Consider the following 27,813-nt stretch of genomic DNA (forward strand, 5'->3'; position numbering starts at 1 on the left):
TCCCAAAATTGAGCATTTCAGAAGCTACCTTCTGGCCGAGATCAAGGCCTATAACGAGTCACACAAGGGCAGTGGAGGCCTCTTGTCTCGATCCCTCTCGGAGAGTGACCTCAGTGAATTATGTGGCGCCAGCGTTCAGGCCCCATCGCCGGACGAACTGCTTCGATCCTTTTCGCCATCTAGCGAGCAAACTGTTTTAAAGCCCTCCGCGAACACACGCGATGAAACGTCAAGCACCTCCACCGGGGACACCACCTATGAGAAGGAAAAATCATCATCGCGACGTTCAGCGCGCATGACTCAAGGCTCCCGTCCAGATGATGTGCCTCGAGCTGAAGGCCCCCCTCCAATGTTGCCCCCTAAGAATCATCGGCGACTCCATCCTGCCAGCGACGGCGGGCCAAGTGGGGATGGTGGTGTGAGGGTGCCATCTAGCGGTCACCTAGGTCCTCAAGCGTTAACTCTCATGAAAGGTAATGCTGGCATTAGGGCTCCTAGTGGCAGTGTTAGCAGTAGCCGCACCAGTGGAGGAAGCAGTAGTGCCAGTACAAGCAGTAATAGCAGTGGCTGTACCGTGAACAACAAATTTCAGTTACCTGAGACCTTTGTGGATATTGATCAGTGGCAGACTCAAAATAATCATGGAAACGGAGAACATCGCAGTGACAAAACCAGCAGAGAATTCAAATCAGAGTACAGATTGAGCTTGAACCCAGGCAGTGAGAATCAGGGAGGTGTCTATCGGTCAGCTTCTTCCATTACTAGTCGACCCAAGGGCAAGGCTCCGTTGGTGAAGCCCGTGCGAAGATCCAAGTCTCACAAGGCTACCAGTGTGACGAACATTTTGCATGGCGGACCAGTGACTTTCGTGAGTGTGAACAACATCAACCATTTGGTGGAGCTCACCACCCCAGAAAACCCTTGTCCTGAGGACATCTTCCAAGGTAGTCACACCCTACCAAGGGCCAGCGGAAGTAGACAGAGCACCAAAAGCAAGGCCAAAAATGGTTGTTCGGATGACTCAGATGTGATTATTACCAATACGACTCACATGGAGAGTGGAGGGAAAGGTGTGAGGATTCAAATCGGATCGGGGGGCTCCTCTCAAGGCGGAACCAAAGCGGGGATCTCTTCAGTTTTAAGTAGTTCAACGTCAAGTCATCCATCACTCCCACATGGTCGTTTTCCTCAGCAAAATTCTGATAAGAAGAGAGTTAGTAAGGTTGCCTCTGCAACACTCACTGCAAACAGCGGGGTATTCGAGGAGAAACCTGATAACGTGGACAAGAATCGGATCGAGCAAGAATGCCAGACGAGCATTGATTTTCGTTACAGTGAATATGATACTCTCGCCTCCAACGGCGTGAGCAATAATCCTTTGACTTCCTCCGCCCGTGTGAGTCGCCCTTCAAAAGTAATCGCGTCGACTTCCTCCAAAAATAAGAAAGGAAGGAGGAAATATACCCTCGAAGAACTGGAGGTGGAAGGCTTTGAACCCTCCAGCTGCTCAGAGTCGGAAAAACTTCATATTTCTGACGCCGACCTGGATGAGGACGACATCGACTTGAGTTCGTTGATCGAAGGTGCTGTGGATGATGATGATGATGATGATGGCGAAGGCGAAGGCGAAGAAGACGAAGACGAAGAACAAGAGGCGTATGATGTGGTAACTTCTTCTGCAAATAACGAGGCCATGAGTGATCCAAGACTTCATTTCAAGCCTGTCCAAGCCTCTGCAAAAATGCAAGGTAATAGTGATTCCAATCCACTTGGTGAACATCACCAAACTCGAATTCAACGCGTGGACGACGCAGTCTCTAGTGAGGATGAGGATCTCTTGTCTATGGCAGTTCATCAAGGCAGCTTGTCAAGTCACAATTTCGTGGCACTTCAACCTCATTCAGATACAGAGGCAGACTTCTTAGAGAGCTCCAAGGTGCATTCCTCACAGAAAAGAGGATCCTCTTCAACGTCTTCAACATCTGCTGCGAACAGCAGTGCCAAGTCACGAAATGGGGGTAGACCACTTCCACCACCACAACCTGCCAGGCGAAGAATGCTTCCAAAAGAACCTACAATGAATACTGTGACTGCTATCAACAACGCTGAAAAGCATGCCCTCTCCTCTCGAGAGGAAGTTGAAAAATCCCAATTGTTAAATCTTCTACCAACAACAGACAATTCCAGCCGGGTGTTGTCAAGTGGTAACGTGTCGATAGCAGCTGAAACTTCAGACTTTGATAGTATCAGCACCACTTCAGCTTCCTACGTGGTTAACCATTCGGACGTCGATTCCATCTTGAATGAGGAGTTCTCCACTAATCTAGCAAACGTGAATGAAGGCGAGACCAAAGGAGTGATAGAGCGACAGTTACTCCCTGATAGGTTCCCTCCCCATATGTCAATAGACGCTCCAGCTTCACCATCCCCATTCTCGCCTGAGAAGCAACAAGGACAGCAAATATTATCACCAGTGGCGCAACCATCACTAACATCCTCAACCATCAATGACGGACAAGAGCATCGCGCTACCAACACCGTGGCTAAAGCGAAATCCGCTCTTGGACTACCTGTGTCCAGACCAAAGAAAAAAGAAGGAGATGAACTCCCTCAAGGCACCAAACTTGCGCCCTCCTCGCCAACTCAAGCCGGGAGGACGAGCCTTGGAAACGAAGTCGGGCCCGAAAATCTAGCGGAAGAGGACGAAAGGGAGGAAGAGGAGGATCGCTCTGCGTCCGATTTGACGGCAGTTACATGTGAGGAGATCCGGAGTGAACAGGGGCCTCCTGTGAAATCTAGTCGGAAAAGAAAGACACTAGAGATTGAGCCTGAGGCCCATTCAAGTGACAATCGTCCCACAGAGGCGCAAGTGACTGCCAGTGATAATGACTTTGATGACCTAGTTGAAGACACCAGACCAGGAGAATGTAATAATCCTCAACAAGAGTTAAAACAGAGGAAGGGGTCGGTGTCCGACTTGATTGCCCGCTTTGAAACTTCAAACTCCAAGAAAACCAGTTCAAGCTCTAGTGTATCCAATGTGGATAGTCTTCGGTCGACAAGAAGTGTGACTCCAGAGCGGAATTCCCGCTCCATCACACCAGATCAAAGGCCATCAAGTGCAAGTGGTCAGTTTACGAGATCAAAGTCTGCCACGCCTTCTCTATGTGGGCTAGCGGAGGAAAGTGAGAACAAGTCTGAAGCGAGCCCCAGTGAACGGGCCCAAATAGGCTCTCCAATACCAGAAACGGACGAGATCACCATTGAAAATGAGTTAGAACCCGAGCCTGAGAAGGAGAAACCTAAAGAGGAGTCTGACGAAGCCTTAGAAACTTTACCGCTTGGTGCTGAAGCCCTGACTTTAGAGCAAAAACCAACGGAAGGAGAGTCTGGTCCACCGGAAGAATCTTTAGACTTGGAAGAATTGGATGAGGAAATGGCCAAAACTCTGAGGAACCGCAATGGTGGTTACACCAGCTACGTATTTATTAGTTCAGATCCAACTCAAGATGATGCTGCCAGTGTGGTCAGTGTGGGTAGTAACAAGAGCGTTGGGGACAACAGAGTGCGAGTGAATATTAAAGAGACTGGAGCCAATTGCGTAGTCCTTCAAGATGGTCGAGCGTCGAATATCAGCATTGTCTCCACCGAAAGTTCCGAATTGGGGTCCCCCACTTCGCCCATAAATGGGAACGACGAGGACGAGTTGTTTATGCAAAGAGCCCCGCCACAGCAAGTCCCCGACTTACCCGCCAAGATAAGATCACGAAATGGAGGTGTGATTGATTTGGCGCAACATTTTTCACCCCCGCCATCATTAGAATATCGTGCTCGTACTCGAGGTGGTGAAGTCAGTGAGCCTTTTGAAGATGAGTACCTTAACCGAAATGAAGACACCCCATCTCCCGTGGGGGATGAAGCTCAAAATGATCGGAACGGTCTAGCCAACTACTTCACCAACGCGTTGGAAGCTGGTGGTCATACCTCATCTCGTCGAGGCCGACCCCCTGTGATTCGAGCTGCAGATCGCGCTGCTCGATCCCGTCAACATCAAATGGCTCCAGATCAGTACGATGAGGGTGATCATGATGGTATGGAAGGAGCTGTGGATGGGGACGGTCACGATTACATGTACGATGAAGATCATGAATTCCAAATCAGTGAAATGCATGACAGTAGTCATCCTTATGATGAGGAAGACGTGCTCTACTCCGACGAGTATGACCCTAATTATGAAGTGAGGTATGAATCAGGGGAGGAAGATGAATATGGGGAAACAGCAAGAGAATACCCGATGTGCCAACCTGTTTATGACGACTCTGGCGATGAATACAGTGAAGGCGAGCCCCTCTCGTCTGGGGACGAATATTTTGATCGCGAGGAAGAACTTCGCGGATATAACCGACAGATTGACTTCACCCTTCACACAATCCTTGAAGAGAGTTGTGAGGATTCTGAATATGAATCCAGAAGTCTTGAGCAGCAGCAGCAACAAAAACGCCAATCTGATCCGTCGGCCTTGGAGCGCTACTTCTTTTATGACGTGGGTGGTGGCAATGAAGATGATACCTTTTCTGAGACCTCTTTGAATACGACCAGCGAGAGGACTCATGAAGAGGAGGAATTGAGTATTGCAGCTGAGGAATCTGCTTCCAATCGCTACGACAAATACTTCACCCCTCTGGGAAGTGTACAAAACAATCCAATGGAGTCATTGGAGATGATCAGTGACGTTCAGACAGATGATGGAGGCTCTGTTGGCTCCGAATCGGATGGCCAACGCAGTCCCAATGGCTTCAACAAAAAGAAGAAAGTGATCCGCTCCAAGGGCTTCCGAACCGAGCGGCTTTCTGATCGTGGCGAGAGCGACAATGGCAATTCCAACGTTGAAGATGACCCTCTCCACAGACCCTTGGAAGCGAGTTACTCGAACTCAAGTGATGATAGCCACGCTCAAATATCGGGAGAGACCCAATTCGACACCATGAAACGAAAAAAGAAGCAATCTCGTCGCACCGGTGCTGAAGATCGAAAAAGTGATGGTGAACGGAGTGCCGATAGTCGCAGGCCCAGTGGTGCTTCTGTTGAGCAACTGGGAGTAATAAACCCATTGTTTAAAGCACCCATCAATGTTGAAGAGTCGCTGAAGAAAGATGGGATCAGTCCCAAAGGAACTCCTCCCATCACACCTCTTCCGTCACAAATCATTGAAGTTCAACCGGCTTCTACTGCTTCGGGTTCTTCTTTGGAGCCCGGTCTTCAGCAAAGTGCTTCTCCATCGGGTTCCGAGAAGGAATTTGATTTGATGAAGCAAAGCAAGAAGTCCAAAGCGGCTCTATTACTCCAAAGGGAGTCCCACCACGCCTCGCCAACGGGCTCTCCTCCTGTCAATGGGCCTGTACGTAAGCACAAGTCACGTGATAGCGGTTTCGTTGGGAGCACTGATGATCTCCTCCGTAATGAGACGAACCAAGTGGGTGTGACAAGCAGTGATAGTAACCATAGCTTGTCGGACCATGAAAACGAGAGGAAGAACTCTCAGCCTCGTTTGGAGAAATTAAGTGAAGTGAGTGAGAACACTGAAGACGATGCTGAGAACCACCAACAGCATTTGGTTGACATTGCGTTTGGCAAAGGAGACATCAAAACGGAGCAAATTGTGAACTTCCAGTTACCTCGAAAAGAATCGCCTGATGCCATAAGGGGACCTCTTACGCATAGCCAATTGGTGCGAAAGGATAGCTTTCAAAACTGGAGCTCTGATGAAGACACAAATATCATGATGAATCGAATGAGATCCTTCTTCAAAGGCATTTTGGCTGGCCATCATGGTGTCTCACCAGAGTCCAAAGAAAAGCCACCGCAGATTCTAGCATTTGAAGAGCAGCTCACCAAGCTTATGCGGACAGTTCCCGGTATTAATGAGGATCAAGTCAAGGAGATTGTTGAATATCTCTCGAGCGAAGACACATGGAGTGATTCATACGACTCGTCTGACTATGCTAGTAGCGATCTAGATGGTGCCTATGGCTACATTGACGCTGATATCCCAGATTTGAACATCTCGCCCGAAATCCAGCAACAAATTTCGTCCAGTTGTCAGGAGATCATTCAGAAGTTCGACACAGGATCATATGGAACAACCCAACCTGCCAATCTAAGTGTGGATCAAGATGAATTCCAAAAAGAAGCTGCACTCATGTATCAGCAACTCATGGCAAAAATGCAACAAAACCAAATGGAAAAAGAGCTCCATCGTCAGGCATCCAGATCAACCCGGAACTCTCCGCCAATTGCAGCTAAGGTCATGCAACATATTAGCACTCGACTCGTTGCCCTCATGCACGAAGCTGGAGTAAACAGTGAGGGTGGGAATTCATCTCCAGCCTCAATGACCGAAGCCACTTCTTCAAGCACCTTCTCTGACCGTCGTCAAATTGGTCCACCAACTCGCAGGTATAAGAGAGTTCAAGACGACAAAAAAGGGGAGGACTTCATGAACCCCAAAATCAGCACACATTTAAACAAATCCTCATCAAAGTCAGTGGAGGCTTTAACCGCCAACTCGTCTAGGAAGTCTTCCAACGACTACGACGTTTGGCAAGGTGTGGCCAGAGATGGGAACCAAAATCAAGGTCAACCTCGCCGAGGTTCCTTGGGTATGGTAAAAGGCCAGATGGAGTCGCTCCAATCCCATTCATCTGGCTCAATCAATGAAGATGAGCGTTGTAGTTGGAAGGGTAGCTTTGAATCTACCCTGGCAGCTGATATGTCCTCCAAGCACCGTCGAGTCGGAAGCAACAGTGAATTGAACTCATCTTCTATGGAACAAATAGACAAGTCCCGATCAGGTTCCAAATCAGCCCGTGGCACTCGCAATTCGGCTCGAGTTTCGGTACCAGTTGTTCATACGGATTCCGAAGAGGAGAGTGCAAGGCAGAGCTCGCACAATGATCCAAGTTCCAGTAGCACCCTCCCTCGAGAAAACTCATTACATTCATCCAGTTCATCATCAGTGCGTTCTTCAGTGTCTTCAAGGCATTCCACGAACTCTCTCCCGCGGTTGGGAACCAGTGCCATCAAGAAACCCAGAGCTCCCCAAGCTCCAACAACCACTGCCACCGGGCCTAGTCAAATCATGACCACGACCGTGACTCTGGCTGCAGCCTTATCGGCCGGGCCAAATGGCGGCGGAAGCGGCCCAAGATCGGCTCGATATCGACCGCCCGGCTACAAGCCCGCTCCGTCTCGAAAAATATCCCCGTCCATGGGGAATGTGCTTCCTCAGCGCAAGACCAGTATCGAAGGCGTGTATGTCCAACGATTTAACGGTAGGTTCCAGCATCTTTTCATATCATTATCCGCTTCCATATGTTGAATTTGCCCATATGAGGCGTCATTACTGAGACCGGAAGGTGAAGAAAAAAATGCCGACAAGTGCATAGATGGACTTGATAAATCGCGGGAATTCACGATTTTCGGCCCATTCCTCGCGCTAATGACATAGTCGAAAATTCCTATTTATCTTTGACCGCGTTTTTTCACAAGTCGTCTGTGTTCAGTTTATGAGTCGGGATCTTTTTTTGGGCACCCATTGCAATAGCCTAGTTGGATCATTAGGAAGCAGTTTTTTCCCGAGATTTGCACGAGTAAGGGAATGAATAAAAAAAAAGTCTATACATATTTGGCATATCATCCCATCACACAGGGCCCTGCTCGACAGCTTGTCGTTATCAAAATTCTGCATTCAACGGTCTTGAATGCCCAAAAAGTTATCCCCCTCAAAGTCACACTTCAACGGCCATTTTATCTTCATCCAAACAAGGTCATTGATTTCAGCTAAAAAACGGAACTTGCCAGAAAAAAACGCAGGCTTTGAGAAACGTAATGCACTAAAGATGCTAAAGGAGGTACGTGCGACGAAAAAATGCACCTCTCTCACCTCGACAAAGCTCCTGTTTGAGTGATTCAGTTGGGAAAAAATGACCTTCTTCTCGCGCTAGTCAAGTTAAATCGTTGTAGGAATTTCATCTCTTCAGCCAAGAGGTCCATTAAAATTACATCAATTCATTGGCGTGGAAGCAAGCATCTTTTTGCCGTGTTTGAAGTCCCCTCAGTCATTTTGTATAATTCAAGTTTTATCTGCACAACAATCAAATCTTCATGTCTTGCTTAGGGCAGAGTTCTATCTAATAGAACCTGTTAATCGTGACGTCAGATATCACCAAAGTAAGAATGCTGCTTTCACCCGGATATGTCAAATAGCAATGGTGGTTTTCAATTAACACCTCAAGCAGACCAAACCTAGTTGGTGATATTTTGGTTCTGGTTCGGCAATCTGCTCGTCTCGGCAATTCCATTAAGGTGATCCAAAGCGACATTCAGATCATTTCTGGTCACTCATCTCTATATCGCTGTAGTTTGTTACATGGAGACATTCATTCCATAGACGCTCGCTGGGCTCTGGGCTCCAAAGTCCTTCAGCGGGATCTGTCTTGGTCATGCACACCTTCTTTCACTGTCGATGCTGTTAATGTCTATTCAGAGGACTGGAATTTTCCGCCCTCCCTCATCTCTCGTGGACTTCAATTTGAATGAAAGATTAAAGCCTTGTCTGTGTGAGAGTAATTTGGAAGATGCTGGCTGCTTGCTCCTTCTCAGATGATGCTGGGGTTCATTGTGGGAGCATCAAAGCGAAAAGCACTTACCATCACCATCCCCAGTTCCGAGACTCAGGGTCAGCAAATAACATGGATAAGCGACGCAATCTTGAAATGAGATTCAATTCTATACGCCTTTCCGACTTGAAATGTTCACTTGTTTCTGTTGTTGAGCACTCGGTAAGCTCGAAGAAGGGTGGGTTGAGAGGGCAGTCCGATAGATGTCTGCCCTCTGTTTAGAACAGATACAGATACTGGTCTCGAGAACGGCCCTTGGAAGTGGTTGGAAATAGCAATATTGATGGCTTATTGGCATGATATGGTCCAAGACAAACTCTGACCTGAATACTGATGAATGAACAGTTCAATTCCCAAGGTACCCGCTAGATCTGCGTCACGCTCCGGAAACCTGTGAAATCATGTGCATGTGTCTTGGGAGATCGTTCGGAATGTTTCCTCATCTTTTTTGCGGTCAATGACAACTTTTTTGAAAAGAGCGACCTCAGTAGATCGAATAGCTCACAGTCTGACGTTTTTGGCCCAGTCAAAATAGCTGCGACGGATATGAAGTTACTCACAAAAGATTCACCGACGAACAAGGCCTTGGAAGGAATTAAGGGTTTTTGTTGACCACTCGGGATTATCTTGAGCTAATCCGGGTCGGAATTAGTCAAGGGTTTAGCCGCCCATCCGCAGCAATTTAATGCACAACTCGTTTTTCGAACATGAGTCTCCCTTCATAGAATGTGTCATAAGTTTATATATCCTTATTCATGGTATGATCGAGTCATTCCGGAATTCCCTTCTCCTTGACTCGCCATCGGAACAATTGATCACCAAATACCAAGTTAGAAATGCCCATTCGCTAAAGAAACGGACTTTTTTTGAAAATAAAAGAAGGAAAACGGTTGGACGATCTGAGTCTTCATGACGATGACAAGGCTGTGGTATGTGCCAAGACCTTCTGAAGGAATATAACAGGGGGGGGGGAGAATAGGTAGGCAGGCATGTCTGCTATTCTTGACAAATGACCCTAGATTCTTACGGCTCTACCCAAGACAATTCAGAGCCTCTGTAATTCTATTCTCATCCTCATCCGTCGTTCTTTTGATATCCGACACCACCAGAAGTGATCGTAAAACGCGTCCCTAAGGCCCGAATCTTTTGTGATGGAATAGAAACATTTAATAGTATAAGTTTTTGGACTTTTCTTTCTATATTTGTCTGACTGATTGAACATAAAACTCGAATGGACAATATGAAGTGCGTCCTGTCCTTCGGCTAAATTTGGGATGAACATTTATTTCGAAATCATTTTATTTTTGTCTCCAAAGCCCTCGGGTTCAATGTCAAAGCCTTGGCCACCAAGCACGAATTCAAGTTCCGGGGTTAATTGCTCCCGTCTGCCTTGCTCAATTTTCTGTACATTACTCTCGTAGAATGAAGAAAGTGCTCTTAAAAAGTCGACATTTTACGGACTGATTATTCCTGCCTGCATCCCAGGAGCAAGCAATTTTCAAAGTTGAAATGAGCCTCTCGTTTTCCTTCCGTTCAGCCTTGACAGGTGTTGGAATGTAATCTGTCGGGCGATACGATAAATTCGCCTCTCATTAGGTTGTCCAAGTGATAGTGGAGTGTGTACTGTCGACGAAACCAATAACTCTGGGACCTCATTTGCGAGATGTGACTTGTAAACTAATTAGAGAGGAGGGTCCGAAATCGGAACGTTTCGACTCTGGCCAATGCTCACTTTTCACTTTTCGGGGTCCTAGGTAAAGAGTTGGATCTATCCATATATTATTGAGAGGGTGACCTCCACAAAACGAGCCTGAGCGATACATCTCTGAATCATAATTTATCCCGACAACGTGCAAGTAGGTGGATAGGTTATTGAAGAGGGATTTGATTTATGCCAAAGCGTTTGTCGGTGGATACTTCAGCCGCCTCCCGAATCCATGCTGAAGGTCTGCAAGACTGCTGCTACCCCCCTTGGCTTTGTCCCTTGACTTGGTTTGCTTTTCTGGAAAATTTGCAGAACGTTTAATCGCTTAATTTCCCATTTGGATAGAGATGGATGAAGCGATGGAGAGATTTCAATGCCAGTATGCTGGACTGACCATCATGGCTCGTTGGTTGGGTGACTGACTGTAGTATGTGCTTGCTTGGCAAGTTGCTTGCTTGGTTGGTTGCTTGCTTGCTTGCATGGCTAGGTAATGGACCGATTGAAGGGATCTTTTGAGAGATTGAAGGCTTCCATCTCTTTGTAGTGGATTGAATGTGTAGAGGAAGGTCAAGTTAGAAATGAAGACATCACTTTTCATTGAACCAATGATGTCTATTGAAGGATCCTCGTAGGATAATGGATTATGGCTGGAAATGTCAGGCAGGCTGTACAATGTACATAGATCTCGAGAATGCCAGGTGATTCACGATGGCCAAGCCAAGAAATCAATCCCAAATATCCGTGGGAAAAATTGCTTCAAGATTGACAACTTGATGCATGTGTTCCAAAAAGAGAAATCCAGCCATAATAAAGTGACTCACCAAAGAAGCTTCCTACCATTCAAAACAATAAAGCAAACCCTCATCTCTAACGAATGGCTTCGAAAATGATGATGATTGGTTTGGGGTTTCTAATTCGATCCGGCCAGAATCATTAGAGTGATGCCGCTGGTTGATAAATTGATTGATGAACTAACTTCCTTTGCTTGCGTTGGAACAATTCCAGAATCGCCCGTCTTTCTTTCGGTCAGTTCTTCGAGCCTAATTCAGGGTTTCTGGGTACAAAAGACGATCCATTAACGGGGTCTAAATCTTGGGACACATTTTGGTCAGGTTAGTTAATTGACGAAGAAACCGCAGAAGTCGCACACACCAAGAAGCTCTGTCCCTTCTTGGACTGATTATCCTACGTTTTTTTTGGGGGGGGGGTTCAACAAATGATCGTTGTCACACACACCCTTTATTGGCATGTTTTAGAGGTCCACCGACGAACCTGGTTCGGAAGTAGTAGTAGTGAAGGTACTCCCCCTCCCCCCCCTCCCCCTCCAATTGGTGGTGGGATGTCCAGCCATTATTAGCGATGTCATCTGTTTGGACATGTATTTCCAATCTCCTTCCTCAAGATTGTAGTTTCAAGGCCAATGGTCAAAACTACAAATTTCCTTCCCGATTATTGACAATTCCTACCTTTGTTCGAGCACTAAGGGTCACCTAGGCCGAAAATGCCGACCGAAAATATGGCAAGGACCTTTTTCCTGCTCGAGATCTCAATCCGGTAATCATTTTGACAGCTTCTACTGAGAGGACCTCGCCGAAAAAATCTGCATCAGATAAAGCCATTATTTCCGTGGACTCGATTTCATTCGGAATTGGGGAAAAAAAGAAACGCTTCGAACGAATGGCCATTGAAGTACAAAATTGCCATTCCCATTCCTTATAATTTGAGGAGGTGCTGTGGATAACTTGAGCTGTACTTAGTCGGACCTATCAGAAGCTCGTTTCCGACTTCCTTCCCCTCCCGTTGTAATCCTATGGAAGCGGCGACTTGGGCCAAGATTTCCCATTTGGTTTTTGTTCAAAGCACTTTCAGGATATCGAGTTCAATGTGCGAGTGCTGGAGCACATTTGGTGGGGTAGGGTTTTGTGCCTTGTGCCAAAACTTGTTTTTGTTGAAAGTTGGAACGAACCTCCCCCTGGTCTAGTTCACCCTCTCAGGGGGGATGGACTCGGATGTTATCCTAGTTAGTCGACGCTCTCAACTCATTGAACCAAAGCGATCTTATCGGTCCAAATCAATTCAAGCAAACATGACCAGGTTTCAGCTTCCAAATGACTGCCTGCGAGCGAAAGAACCACGGCTAGATAGTATGTACTGGTATGTATAGCACATAGGTAGGCACAAATAGCCATACCTTGGACGATTTTGGCTCGCTTGGAAGAACATTTTTTGGGCTTTTAATCAGATGCAGAGTTTCTCTCGTTTGTTTCCATGGCTCAAGGCCAAATCATGTTTGGCATGTCTAGCGATCCCAGTGGATAGCGTATCGATTGGAAGATATGTACTCGTAGGTATTGAAGCGCTTCGCCAAGACTGACTGACATACGTCCAATCTCTCATTTGGAAACGAACTTGAAATGTTTTCGTTTTCGCACTTGAAGTCTCGCGTGTTCTGACACTTGCCTTGTTATGTGATTGAAGGGTTGCCTTTTGACCCCATATATTATCTGAGGGTTTGGCAATACGACCATCGTCATAATCAACAGGCGCTTGAGAAATGAGATCCATCGGACTCAGTCATTATCCAATCCGCCTTGTTATTTGTCGACAATTTTAATTGTTACATTGATGCCCTGCTGTCGCTCAACATCTCTCATGTGCGAGTTAAAATATCGGAGAATCACTCAGATGTGAGGTGCTCGCTCTCTTCCTCTCACTTCCCCACGTGTTTTCGTGTTTTTGTTTTGTTTCTTTAAAACTTACGTGATCAACATGAGAAGTGAATACAAAAATTTGCATGTGAAATTAAAGTGTTCAATAATATGTTTCTGTGCAAGAGTGACGAATCCAGCTAGCTGCTTCAGGGTGTTTCCAGTTCCTAACTCAAAGAATAGATCAGTTGCATGATCAAAACGTGAAGCTCTAATTAACAGGAAGTTTCCAAGCATGACATGGAATTACGGTTATGCTGTCGTTCGTGTATTTTTTGGGAGGTACATCTTCGTTGTATTCTGTGCGAGGAAGCTTTTCAAAGATCAAGTCACTTAATCTCGGTGTGTTTTCCAAGAAACTCAAAACTCAACCCGTCCTTCATCCAAAGTCTGTGGATTGTTGAATTTCGGAGGAGATATTAGGAAGCTTTGAAGGGCTCAAGTGTTATTCAAACCCTTTGAAAAGATGTTGGTTGGCCTTGTCACAAATTCGATTTTGTTAGAAATCGTAAAAGTCTCGCATTCAATTTCACGGGAAAACTCGTGTCACTGTCCAAGGAAGGAAAAGGGTTTTTCTCATTTTTCTTCTCTGGCTGGATGGGTGCTGCCTGACCATTCTTACCATTGAAAAACTTGTAATTATGAGTTAATGGGGCAATCAAGAGGCTTTATGAAAGACGTAGATATGCCTGGTACGAGCTGCGTGAGCATTTTTGTATTGACAAGAGTTTTCTCTGAATTCTGCCTCTCAAATTTTTAAATGCCTCAGTGTTAAAAGGCTCAGTTTTTTTGAGACAGGAAATGAAACGTCAGCGTTTCTCAGAGTTGGAAGATTTGATGCTAGATTTGAGTATGCCAATGCGTGAAGACTTTCAAAGAGGACATTCTATGTACTGGAATACGTCGTCAGCTTCCATTTTTCCTGATCTTTACCCATTAATCACGACAAGACATTATTGGCGCTTTTGACTGCCATCTAGAAATGGCAACCCTGTTGTTTTGTTTTCTTGTGAGGTAGGGTGACTGATCACGGAAGTATCATGCTTAGTGGCTATTAATAGAGGGTTCTTTGTGTGATTAGCACTCTAGTCCTGCCCATAATTTCGATTAATGGTTAGTCTTGAAGGTATTGACCCCAATTTATCTGGACTCGGCAATTATTTCTCGGATATCATAGCGTTTATGACCATCACATATCAAGATGTGCGATGTGGCTGGTCAGTTTTATTGTAAACTGACAATACATTGCCTTCATGCTCAACCCATGACCCAGTTTGAAAAACATCAAGGATTAATGAAGAGATTTAGAGGCTGACGTGCATTCAACCGACAATAGCACAACTGAACAATGTCTTTTTTGAAAGCCTCTTTTCTGATGTTTGAAAACGATCAGTAGAGTTTCAATTTGGTTTCCGATTAAGGTAAGTTCAGAACAATTAGGTACAAATTACTGTTCCAATTTGGAAAGTTTTGAACACTCGGATTAACTTTACCGTTGTCATTTCCTGTTCTGGAAAGTTCAAACCCAAATCAAGTTTGCCTTTTTCAAGTCACTATTATTGTAACCACCACTTCTACCTACCACTCCCATGTATGTACAACAAAATAATCATCGAAATTATCCGGAACCGTTGCACTAAATCGAATTTTCTTTGGGTCGGCTCCCAAGTGTCTTTGATGAAATGCCAGTGCCCAAGGTCACATCCCTTCCCCGATAAATGGGGGCAGATCTGTGAACTGGTTTTCAATCAGATTCAACGTTTTTTTCCAAGTCAACTCGTCATACTAAAGTGGAAGAAGGCCAAAATTTCTATTCCGATCGCACCCGGTTTTTTATCTAATGAAATATTCAAGATTCCTGTTCTTTTCAATTCCAGGTAAGAGAAAAAAAGGTGCCTTTGAAACGAGGTTGAAGAGATGCTGCCTGAATTTGGACGGTCTTCCCTGGTTAATTTCATGAAATGGCTACCTGTCAAAGACTACATATACGCATACATAATATGCATTTCTGGCTTAAAAATGGCTCGAATTGCCCCGGTGAGGAGTTATGACCTTCGAGATTATGAGTTTTCAGATCGTAACAAGTGCCCTAAAACGAGGCTTTCAAGCTCTGGGTCGATTCATGGGCCGAATATTGTTTGTTCGCGGTCCACATCAAGGTTAGACGACATCCCTCACATGTTAAGAAGGAAGACCTAAATTAATGGCTCGTTGTCGAGTTTGACAGACTCACTCTAAGAGAAACGGGGTGCGTGTGTGCATGATGTTGCAAAACTTGACAAATTTCTACCCGGAGGCCTCGTGTTATGCAGTTTATTCCTCCCTCGTTTCAAGAGCCATCATTTTGACCTCATACCAATTACAGGACCAAACCAGGGCAAAAGTCTTTGAAGCTGTGCTCTAACGTGTAATAAAGGAGCGGAAATATGGTCCCGCCACCCGTCCAGAAATGATCTATTTATGCAGCTCATTGTCATTAGGTGGATGTGGATGAGGCCTCTTTTCAGTCAGCGATCAATTGAAAACGTCTCCGAGCGCTTTTCGCCAAAGAGCAACCGGTCAATTTTCCCAAATACCATTGTGCCAAGACTTTGGCGTGTAATCGAAAATTTATGAGGCTCTTTCGGGGGAAAAACAATTCCATTGCTTCTCTCGGAGACTCAAAACTCGTTGACTTTCGAGCATTTTCCAGGACAGTTACAACAACTATCGACTGGTTTGAGATACCTTCTTACAGGAGGAGGCGATGATCCTCAACTTATGTATGTTCACATAAGAGCCCCTTTTTATGCGCGTCATAATCCTTGTGTGCAAATATATTCATCCGGATTGATAGGGTTAGCATGACTTTGGCAGTTCTGGTCATGGATGGTTGAAATTGGTTCACGTATCCCATTCCCTCCCTTCCCTTCGAGTTCTTCATTGGACGGGAGATCATCTCAATTCGAGAGATAACATTCTCCAAAGCAAATCAATAGACCTTGTGCTTTTATCTTCGGCATTCACATGCCTGTCAAGTCAAGTTCAACCCATCCCACTTCGAGCTGATATTCTAATTTCAAGGCTTGAATTTTAATGTGATCGGCCATGTGTCCGAGAACCAATTTGCGATATCAACCCGTTTCCTGAAGTCCATTTATAGAATGACCATGATGTCGGACTGACAAAATGAGCACCTTTTTCTATGTTCAAGTCAACTACCACATACTACACAGAACGTACTACCTCCGTACCGACTGCAATAGTGGACCCATGTATGTAATCTGGTAGTTGAGGGTCATTCTGGTTGACCACACACCCCAAAGAAAACAAGAGTTTTGCCAAATAAAGAAGGCATCCAGTTCACTGCCAACAAGTTTTCAGGGACCCAAGTTTGGAATCTGGTAAGACGAGGAAGAAATATATGTGCACACAATGTGGGGTTTTGTTTTGATATCCCAATGAAATGGGTTGTAACGGGCATGGCCGTGGAAGACGGTGTTCGCTTTTGATGCATTGCTCACTCACTCTCTTAACCACGAACGAACCGAGATTGAGGAGCGATGTTCCACAACATTAAAGATGTCAGCCCTGAAATGGATTTCAAAGAGCGGTGACTAGAAACCATCTCCGAATAAGAAGGAAAATATTGTACACCCGAGTTCACATCAAGTGATTTGCATAAACGCCTATCTTTGGTACATTGTCATACTTTTCGTTTGGGCTACTGTCGCTCCAGCAAATCAGGGGCAATACGAGTGGAAACATACATAATGGCAAAGAAAGGCGGAAAAGTTGGTGGGTGGGAGCCCACCAACTCGAAAAACTCGAGATGTTCAAGATGCCAAGATGAAAAGAAAACGTATTGTGCACACAAGACAGTACACATTCTGAGCATTGCTGTGCTACAATTGTCAAAAATGGCATGGCCTTTCGCAGTCAGAGATCATCTCCTATGAATGGACCATCATCCGGTCCCTTTTATATCTAAACTCGTTATGAATCCTTAAGCCCAAGAAAGTTCCGTAGGGATTGAACTGGGGCTCCAACGTCAAAAAGAAAAAAAATCTATTCTTAGAAACGAATTACCGTACCCTTGAGAGCTCGATAATATCTAAAAAGGGATCAAGGTATTTGAAAATTCTTTTTTCATCACATCTTGAATCTTATGTACAGGATATGATACGCGTGACCACGATCGGGGAAAGTTGAGATTGGTAAACTCTTGGAAGAGAAAACTTCCAAAGAGTGACTACTTAGACTCGAGTCCCTCCTAGGGACCATAAACTTTATTTGTGCATCCAATTTGGGTCTCCATCCCAATTTTGACCAAGGTGCAATAATAGGATTGCATCAAGGTTAGGCATTAAGAACTGTAGTACGATGTACATACAACGTATGTGTCCTTGCTGATCTCATAACCCATTCAGAAGAGCTCATTCCCAAGACCGTAATTCGTCTTCGTCTTTGCCTTCCTCTTCCATCTTCTAACATATCCGTGTTAAAAGCTTCCACCCTCACCCAAACATTGAGGAAGGGTCCCCGATGCCTAAATCAGATGGCGACTAGGACTCGGATCTGTGGTGTTCAAAAACCAAAAGATGATTTGTTAGCTTTCAAGCTAAAAAAGGTATTCTTTGCTTTTAGCACTTGAATGTCCTTTTGTTGAGTGGTGTTTGCCAAAGTAATTTGTTGAAGTAAAGCCTGTTTGACAATTTCCTCGCGTAGGCACTTTTTTGCCGCCATAACTTCCAAGCGTCGCCATCTCGGGGATTATGTTGTGCTGTTGAACCTGGGAACTACCTAACAACTACTATGGAACTATAGGGCATTCACTTCACATACACTCAGAGGTAGTCGCCATTTGTTTATGAATGCCAAAGGATTTGCGAGAGGCAAAAACCTCGGGTCTCATATTGCTAACTCATACCACCCAAAACAACCAAGTAACTCGCAACTTTATCTCAGACTGGTGCTGAAATATGCTGTAGTATTTTCACAGTACATATATAGTCCATTACGAGGACGTCCTTGGACATTGGAACCATGTCCACGTTGGAAGAAGTCGTCGAATGCGAACCTATGATTATCGATATTCCTTGGAGCCATGTGTTGGTCAAGAATTCAATGGAATCCTGATCATTGAGAGGTTAGGGGGTTGTCTGATCTACCACTGATAAGGCGCTCCTCGCTCGTTCTCCAGAATCCTCTGGTCACAGAAATATCAGAAATATCGTTCTGCTGTGTGTTTGTTCGCTGGAGCACTTTCCTCCGCTCTTTCCTCAGGGTGTCGTTATTTTCAATGAAATTTTATGATTTTTATGACCTCGGAAGCTTGTAGAGAGAAATAATAGTGATAGCTCGCGTCCTGAAACCCTTTTATTCGAGGGGGCAATTGCATAATAGAGGTTGATTGTAAATCACGGAAATGGCGCCATATTCGATGGCGAACAGAAGCTCCATTGTGATATCATTAGTATTCCTCCTCCTCAGAGTCTACTTTTGTTTTATGACCCTCTAAGTAAGTTCGAGAATCTCTGATTTGTTTTCTTGAATGCTTGTCATCGTCTTTCACGAGCTTGGCGATAAATATGTGGAAAATAAAACGCGAATGAGCAATGCACTTTCATTGGGAAGTAACCGCAAGATTACGGGTTAGTTCTTTTTATTGGTCGCCTCTTTGTAGGATGCTGACGCGCACCAAGGAGGTTTCTGAATGAAAATCATGATTAACCACAGAGAGAGTCATGAACATTTGTCTGACCGATGAATTATCCAGTCATGTTGTAGATTTCTACTTGGTTTCTTTTCCATCCCGTGGAGAAAATGGAAATCTGCAAGATCTCCAAGGCGATTCGACAGTTTTGTGAGTCTAGATAAACGTTGAACAATGATGAACAAAGCCCGTGGAGGTAGGTGTACTATGTAAGAATGAAGCTGAATTAGTCGAACTCAATATCGTGCTTGAGCCCTTTCGCTTTTCGCACATTGAATGGGTTGATCCCATGATTTTACTCACTTGACTCCTGAAGTAATGTTTCAAGGTTGCTGAAGTGTTGTAACAACATCCTTTGAACATTTATTACGAGGTGGGAAGTGAAAACTTGGATCCCGAAAGACCGTGAGGCCTGTTTTCGATTGGATTTATGAGAATCAAGACAATCCCGTGCAAGGTTGGGAGTTCTGGCGCCTCTAGACCCCATAAACTCGTCATTTGCCATTGAAAACGGATACTACTGTCATATTTACTTGACTCACTTGACGCATTGCCATTATTTTCATTACTTGAGAAAGACTGGCCTGACAGCAAAGCCGATTGTTTTTTGGTGGTTACTGGTGAGGAAGCTCATTTGATTCTAGATAAACTACAGGAGTTTGACATTTTCTGCTTGTCTTATTTACATGAACAGCTTGAAGCCATTATGATCTGGTCAAGGAGTTACTTACCCTACCTTATTGTTTGACCTTTTATGAAATAACTTCTATCGGCAAAAAGGGAAATTCTACTGCAGAATGAAACTCAATAATCAAATTAGGGTGACCAGATGGTAAAGCCAAAGTGATGGAAAATTGACACAAAAAGGCGCCAAAATCGAGCTTTAAAATGGTCACACTGAGGACACATGATGAAGTGAGCGGTGATTCATGGCATGTTGATTGGTCATGATAAGATTATGGAAATCCGGTTGGGGAGCTGATATCTTGTGTTTCATGTGTCATTTTGACTGAATCTTGGCAAAGAGTCGCGTTTTCCTCGTGTTATTTGTTTAGACGACTCGGACCCCCTGAATAGATCTTAAGATGGCGTCCTGCAATTCTTGGCGTGTATTTATGAATACAACAATCATGGCCTTGTTTGCGTATAAACACACACCGAATCTGGTTTGATAATTTGTGAACCATTTCCTGATTAGGGTTTTTGCATCTGTTTCTTTTGGGAGGTCTCTTTTTGTGTTCTTTTGATCGGCCTCTTCCTCATACCAGCGTGATTTGGAAATAGAGGCCCCTATCTGCCACACTTTTTGTGTATGCCCATAATGTGGCTAGACCACCGCGATGACAGATTGAGGTCTCATCACTTCCAAGTTCACAAAACTTGGCTGAATGGCCCTCTTCTTCTACGCTTTTGAGTGTCGGATTGGATGAGTGCCTTGATGAGCAAGGTTAAATCCCGATATCTTAAAGTTTTTTCTTCATTTTTTTTTCTTTTTTGAGGGGGGAAGAGAGAGAGAGAGATTTTGATAAATTGATTGAAAATGGGAATGAATGCCTCGTAACAGAGAGCGCCACGGAGGACAACGTTCGTTGGACTCGTCAGTAGGTTACTTGCCTCGGGACTCTCTTAGGTGGAGTACAGTTTCTGCCCTTTGAGCAATAAAGATGCTATCGCCGATCTAAATGATGTCGGAATCGTTACGGAAACAGACAGACCCGGGGTTCGAAAGAGGCGTTTAAAAGAAGACCTTATTTTCTCACTCAATATTTGTTCTTCGCGCCATTGTTTCAAGACTCTTTGATGGCTTCATGGTAGAAAGTTGTCGCATTTGAGAATGAAGTGAAAAGATCGCCGCTTCCTGTGCAACCTCGCATCCTTTGTAGTCAATGTTGGTTTTGTCTGATTTTTAAATGCTTCTAAATGTCATAGGAAAATGTCCATTACGTACACATTTTGTGTTATTTTGTGTTGGCGAGATTCCGGCAATCCATTCTCATGACTTTTTGGAGCTCCCAACTTTCGGGTACGTCTACTGTATTTTTAATAGGCCTCTGCACTCGTGAGCGGATTCGAAGGGGATATTTGCATTTTGACCTTGCATAATTAAGTAAGGAGATTGAACAAAAAATTGAAAGATTTTACCCTCGAGCCCTCCTCGCTTCTTGTCCCCAACGACCTTCAATCCAATAGAGCGTGTCCAGAAAGTCTATTGAAGCGACCCCTCTAATGTCCTGTAATCCTCACACAATCTTTTGGAGGCAAAGTGCAAAAGGTCTTTTGTTCAGTTTGCAATTGCCAAAGTCGAAAACAACGGTTCTTGGTTTGAGTCCATAAGCGAATTGAAACAAGGGCTCAAACTTTGGGGACAGGTTCGATGAAGGTTGGTTTGTCGAGGAAGGGGGGGGGCAGTAAGACATTCCTTCCTTTTGTGGCGATAGTGTTTCCTGAAGTGCTTTTTGCAACCAGTATTGACCTGGAATAGCTACTTGATTAGTCGGACCCTTTTTATATGTTCCTCCACTATGGTTGGTCTTGAAACGGTTTTCACTCAAATTTGCAACATGGATCGGAATGAGAATCCCCCTTGGTAATGAATTCTATTGCTCGAGAGCGAGAGAGAGGCACAGACAGACAGTGAAGAAGGGTACAGTGCTTGCGATATCGAGATCTGGACTCCATCCATCTCGTTCAGACACAGATTCTTATCGTTATCACCCCACGAGTTAAGAATTTCCTAATCATTTTTCATCTCAGAGCCCGAAGATCCGAATGGTAATTGACTCTAAAAGCAGACCTTGAAGTGAAGGCATCTGCCTCGATCTTGCCCTCATAGCTTAAAGGCTTGTTTTTACGCTCGACTTCGGAGACGTGGTCATTTCCAGTCTCCACATACTCTGAATCAACAGAAAATTCTCCTTGTTCAAGGGAATGGATGGGTGTGAGTTTTGAGTTTCCGGACTCTGTCCAAAATGAGTGATTGCAAGCTTCATTTGGTGGATTTGCATCGCGTCAAATTAGCCAACAGGTCTCTGTTTCTTGCCCGTGCATCAATCAGATAGTTCGCACCCACCCCCTTGGACCAGTCACTAAGACTTGGAACACAATGCTAGAAATAAATGAGCGGCCATAAAATCTACATTAGGATCCTTAAGCTCTGTGCTTTGTCTTCACCAGGAAGGGCGTTGTTATGAGCGAAAATGCTTGAATAAATTACGTTTTCCCCATCACAGATGTAACAATATGCTTGTTTACAACCCCGCCAGAGGCACCCGAGCCCTTCACTGACAGCTACATCTAGGATCATGAACTGCGAGCCTTTGAATGCAAAGAGGTGTGTACTAGACAATACTAATGAACCCTTTGAAAGGTGGGTCTTGAAAGCGCTTGCTTGCTTGACTGGGCTCCTTTTTTTCTAGTGAATAGACAGCGCTTTTTGACCTCCCACGCCTTCTCTATAGATCTCTTCTTTCTGTGCAATATCCTTCTCCTCCCCTGAGTTGGTAACGAGTTTTTGAAATCAAAAGTAACGAGACTGTTCGGTTTTTGTCCGAAGGCTCTTTTCAAATTCAATCGAGGGTTCGAACTAGCTCTACGTATCTACCGCTAGGTGCACTCTCTCTCAAGACTTTGGACAAGTCATCTCTGTTCTGCACAAAACCATTAGTCCAGGCAGGGAAGCCATTTCCTTTTATGCCTGTTAATAACTACCTCGGAACACCTTGGAGTACAGTCGGGTGATGCTCATTATAAATTTGGCTTACTAATCAAGATTGTTCTATCCTTGTACACTTCCTTACCCCAATGGGTTTAAGCACCCTTATTACATTCTGGCGAAGAACATTCCGTGTCAGGGTCCCAAAAAAATGAGAGGCAAAAAGCGCGCAGCGAAGTTTGTGATGGATCTTCCCCGTGTTTTTGCTCACTTGTCCACTTGTTAAGAGATTTCAAATGGATTCGGAACTTCCCTCAGTTAGAGCCGAGGGAGGGTTGCCATATAATCTCGAAAGATGCCAGTCCAATTAGCGAGTAGTATTCAAGCATGGAGTTCTAATGACTATTCCAGATAAGTCTAATGACAAAAGAGAACGATGCAAGCCTCTGCTGAAAGGTGGCTGTCATTCAGACTGACTTGACCTTGCTCTGAATTATGGGCTCCTCCACATTCTCAGCTCAACGTACTTACCACTAAGTGAGGGATGCTATAATCTAACCTGAATAAGGCTTGATTTCCCTCTGGAAAAGTGAGGACAAGTTCGTTGTCTGGTGAATCAAAGGATTATTAATGGTACCTGCAGGAAGGACCCTGAGCCGCCAGAATTTGGTCTTGTTTTATGACGACGAGCCAAGCGTGTACATATCTTAGCACCAGCACCACAAGTGATACAAGCCTTTAGAGCGGATTAGGTTTCAATTTTGACCAAAGTGCCACTTTCATACCATCTGGCTTTGAATCCACGGCAAACGGAAGGTGCCAAATTCATATACGAGTACATATTTTTGGGTGTGCATGCATGCATGACTGAGTTAATGTCTTCCAAACCTCCATCTGCCCCTCACAATTGAGCCTCGCCTCTCTAGGGTTAAGTTTGGACAATGCATTTCATCGACTTCCGGACAAAAAGCGGACAGTAAAAGGGTCGTGGACATAGAAGGACATCTAGTTTGATTCCTTGTTGTGTCCAACTACTTGAGACTGAGACAAGAGATTGACGATCTGAAATTCTTGCCTTGATTGTTGCTCGTTTAGATCAACCCATTATTTTGCCCCACATCGAAAACTTGTCTCAGTGGGCTCGGTGCAGTCTGTAAAAAAAAGAAGGGCCACACACGTTTAATCAAGATGGAATTGAATTGATTAGAGCCTAACCTGTGAAGCCAAGGTAAGAGCAAATCTGGCAAAGCCTCAGTCCTTCGAGTATCCATGAGGGTTTTTTTTGCCTTTGAATCACCAGGACAACAAGATGAACAAAGGCAAAGTTTGGGCTTTGGATGGGAATTGGATCCGTGTTCCACTTCAATTCCACGTACTAATTAGCTATTTGACTCCCTATGCCACCTGATACCTGCTAATTCAAGTGTTTACTGAACTTTTTTTAGAACTGGTTTCCCTCCAGAGCAAAATATCAGAGACGTGCGATCAAACTCACGCTTAGGAAAGAGTCGAGAGGGATTGCAGGCAATGGCATTACGCAGATTTCAACTATTGTACAACTTAAAAGGAGTTTAATCACTAATTGTTCGAGTTAGAGCATTCCTATCGTGCAAATAGAGGTTTTGTGCACTCAAACTGACGGTTTCAGTGACAAAGAGCACGTTCATGCATTGTATTCACTGAACGTCCGTCCGCAGTATTTGGTGGAGGCTTGAGCAAGAGTTATAAATCTGATGCACTCAGGGTGGATTTGCTAATTTTGGTTTGACCAATTAATCGGATTTTGGACGAGTTTGGTTTGGTCGGACATCGAAGTGTATCCTTTTCCAGGAACGATTGTGATCGATCTTGGAACTGAAATGACACCCTCCCGGTGCTGACCACGCCTTCTATTGATCAAACACGTGCGTAAAATCTCCATGTAATCCCATAGCCGTGGCTAAATATTATTGGACGCCGGCGCGTTGGAGGCAAACCTAATGAAATGGAAACTTGTTTCTGATTTATTTGGAAGTGACCTCCACGTAAATCAAGACCCTTTCGAGTCAAACATGGACAGACTGAATTTAAGATTGGCCGAGCTGTCCCTGGAGGAATTTGCCTGACTTGAATCCCAGATCCTGGGAGTGCCATGGGCAAGATAATGCAAATTCAATTGCATCAAAGTGGTGCCTACTCACTGGGTGCACACATTGCTTCGAGCAAATGAACTATTACTTTTCCACTGGAGGATGCGTGCGTGTGTCCGGCACATCCGTCCATCAATCGGCAGCAAGTTGAGGCACTCCGGGGAGACATTTCCTAATCCATGGCATGTCGATAACTGATAACAAGGCCATGCTTTGGAGACAGACCATTTCTCAACCAGACAACCATCAGTACCCAAATCTCCGGCTCTTGAAACGCCATTAATCCTCTCAATTTTGAGGTTCACACCCAATTCCATTTTTATTCAACGACTTCCCAATCGCATTTGGCATGGATGAAAAAGGCACACGAGATCTTGAACGGCAGTCTGTACATCCGAAGGGCCCTTGATCAGGTCGACGAATTTGGGTGCGCTAGTAGTAATAGAAGCAAAAACGATTTTGGAGGGCTTTCCGTCCACTTCCTCGGTTAATTGCTAATCCGATTTTTTCTTGTTTGCTGAAAAGTTCAGCTTTTCAAAGAGAGATGCAAAAGTAGATAAAGAGAGAGGCAGAGGTCCTGGGATGAAGTGAGTACTTTGGCGGATGGTCGGAAATGATGTTCGTAAATCCTTGGACAAGATTTGGAAGCTTCAAATCGATTGCACACTTGCCACAAATGGGTGGAGTTTCTCTTTTAGCATATTCGTTTCACTTGCTCTCCAGGTGAATGGATTGCATTGCAGTGATGGTTTTACCATTAATAGAGTGATTGCTCATTGGGTGGAAAGGGCTTGCACCCGAAAAAAAATATCAATGCCCCCTGCCTGCCTGGCTCATAAAAATCGATCCCTTGAACTTCGAACGGAATAAGAACCCACCCGATCCATCCTCGGTAGCCAGAGTACCTAGATGTCTTGGGACGGTCCGTGCAAAGCCATAGATAGAAATGCTCTTGTCATCCCATTAAAGTGTTTTATAATGCAGTCCACACAAGTAAAAATCGATTCCAGAAAAGGATTGCAGAATGTTGCCGTCAAAGGCCAGCTCGCAGGGTGCCCGTTTCGAAGAATTGGAAGCATTCCAAGAATTCCTGTCATAATTTGGAGTTGGAATTCACTTAATAATGAAACCTTCACTCTTTAGAGCGCTGGTCTGTTCCTAAATACACTTTCCACAAAGGTGATGTTGAATTCTCCTGAGGCATGTCAAATATGATTTCTCGTCATATTTTTTTCCTTCAGCCGAATGCTCTTAGGCAATAACATGGCTGACCTACTGGGAAGAGGCAGGGGTTAATTACAGAATAAATCGACGGGGGCTGAGGCTTGAATTTATCACGTCATTCGGGAACAAATTGATTCTCCACACCCGGAGTATTGAACAGTTGTTTTTCCTTTGCGTTTGGGTTCTGTATTCATAAACTATTGTGCTCTTGTATTCCACAGACTATTTACACGCGCCCCAATGCCACTGTTCGAATGGAGACTTGCAGCTTCATCATCCGCGTATTCCTCATTCTAAAAATTCCAAGCCAACTATTGAAATATTGATTAGGAGAAGGGTGATCTACGAAAATCTTGATAATCATCAGTAACTAGGTCACCCTGCCCGTTAAGGCCATCTCGTTAATATTGCATCCGACAAAAATGGGTAGCTAAAACTATTTACATTTACCAAGTGCGAGGAATCTACAGTATGTGCAGACCTTTAAAGTGAAAACTGATGGTCACCTTGAACCTTCCGGCCCTCGTTTCGTCAAGACCGCATTGAGCTAATAGTAATGTTCATTGGTCGAAATTGCTTCTCTTGATTAAATTCTGTCGTTCAGTCCGAAGATTAAACGCTCCAAATTGTAACCAATTGAAGTGCAATAGCTGAACCATATTTTCCATTGTGTCTCAAACTGATTGCACTCCCTATCCATTACGCATGCCTTCATTGGGCTTCTTTCAATGAAGATATGGTCAAATGGTAGTTGAAGAGCAAAAATCAACAAATCCAATGAACGATGGATGGATGACATGCAAACTATTACTTGAGAAACGAGCGGGGCCCTCAAATTATAATTTTTTCCAAGTATTCCGAGCGATGCCCAAGTCTTAACCACTTTCCGTTTTGGCTTTGGGCCCTTGGTTTCTGTTTTAGTGGCACGAGAGAGAGAGAGATTTTTTTTCCATCTTTTTCTTCAAATCTCAAAACCGTCTCGCTCGGTTATCTTGTGGAAATTGCCTCAAACCACGCGCAACTTGGGGAACGAGGCTCGAAAGAGAGGAAGAGAAATGCTTTCAACACATTCAATTATGATTTTTCCCTATGCTTTACGTGTGCTAGGTCATTGTAATTATGAGAAACATAACCCGTGATGCAATCCTCGGGAGACCTCGTCCAGTGTAGGCACAAATGAATTAGGAGAAAACTCCACACTGGCACATTTGAGGCACAACATATTCCATTCTTGTGTACTCTTGGCATTACCTGGTGAGGAGGTCGTTAAAGACGATTCCTCTGGAACGGCGTGGTCCAAAAATGGCGTTTAAAACATTTCTCTCTGTTGGATTCAATTGCGCATAGCAATCATCTGCCTTTAGTTCATTCTTTCAATTTTGACCTCGGGGTCATAGCCAGCTTTACAACGAAATCGCTCGGAGCCTTTGTCGTTGAAGTTTGTCTTCATTTGGAAATGTGACAGCACGGCCAATCATTTCCGTCTTCCAGCATTGCTCTCCTTCATTATGAGGGCGTTCCCTTGAGATTGTCAAGACTGTTTTTGGCCTACCATATTTGGGAGGAGGTTTGGGAGAGTGATAAATTGCTCCTAATGATGTTTGCCGGATTCGTATATATTGTATGGTATTGATTTGAAGGGGCCCAGGCCTTGATTGACACCTTCCCACATTTCAAATTCACAATGGATCTGACGGCAGCGAGTGTTCCTTCCGTCTCCAGAGAAGACAATGCGAGGAAACCAATTCAATGCGTAATGGTTGCCGGAAAGGATGTGCAGGAATCTTGTTTAATGAGATTGAGATCGGGTTATTAGCTACTATTAGTTAGCTGCCCTTCAATTTTCTGGGACTGAGGGCCAGTGAGTTGGAGATGGGAATCGCACATTTGCCAAATGACCTCTTACCTTTGAGGGATGGGAACTGGCCATTTGTCAGATGATATCTATGGTATCTTCACCATTCTTCACGGTAATAAAATGTTGATGCAAACGCTGTTAGATCTGTAGAGCATCTATATTTG

General features: G+C 44.5%; 1 protein-coding gene and 1 long non-coding RNA gene across 2 annotated transcripts in view; one reads left to right on the forward strand and one right to left on the reverse strand.

Annotated features, from left to right (window-relative positions):
• The first annotated feature begins 623 nt into the window (after window positions 1–623).
• Window positions 624–27,813, forward strand: part of LOC131881184 (uncharacterized) — a 39,536-nt gene continuing 12,346 nt past the window's right edge. Inside the window, exon 1 of the mRNA XM_059227969.1 lies at window positions 624–7,331. Within this exon, the coding sequence (XP_059083952.1) occupies window positions 1,052–7,331 (6,280 nt within the window). The 5' untranslated portion in view covers window positions 624–1,051. The remainder of the gene's footprint in view (window positions 7,332–27,813) is intronic.
• On the reverse strand, window positions 8,102–9,395 carry LOC131881200 (uncharacterized). Its single transcript, XR_009373342.1, has 2 exons — window positions 9,002–9,395; window positions 8,102–8,932 (listed from the first exon to the last, which is right to left on the reverse strand). It is a non-coding gene; the product is annotated as an uncharacterized LOC131881200 (long non-coding RNA).

Source organism: Tigriopus californicus, chromosome 5 (genome assembly GCF_007210705.1).
Source record: "Tigriopus californicus strain San Diego chromosome 5, Tcal_SD_v2.1, whole genome shotgun sequence".
In the NCBI taxonomy this organism is placed as follows: Eukaryota; Metazoa; Arthropoda; class Copepoda; order Harpacticoida; family Harpacticidae; genus Tigriopus; species Tigriopus californicus.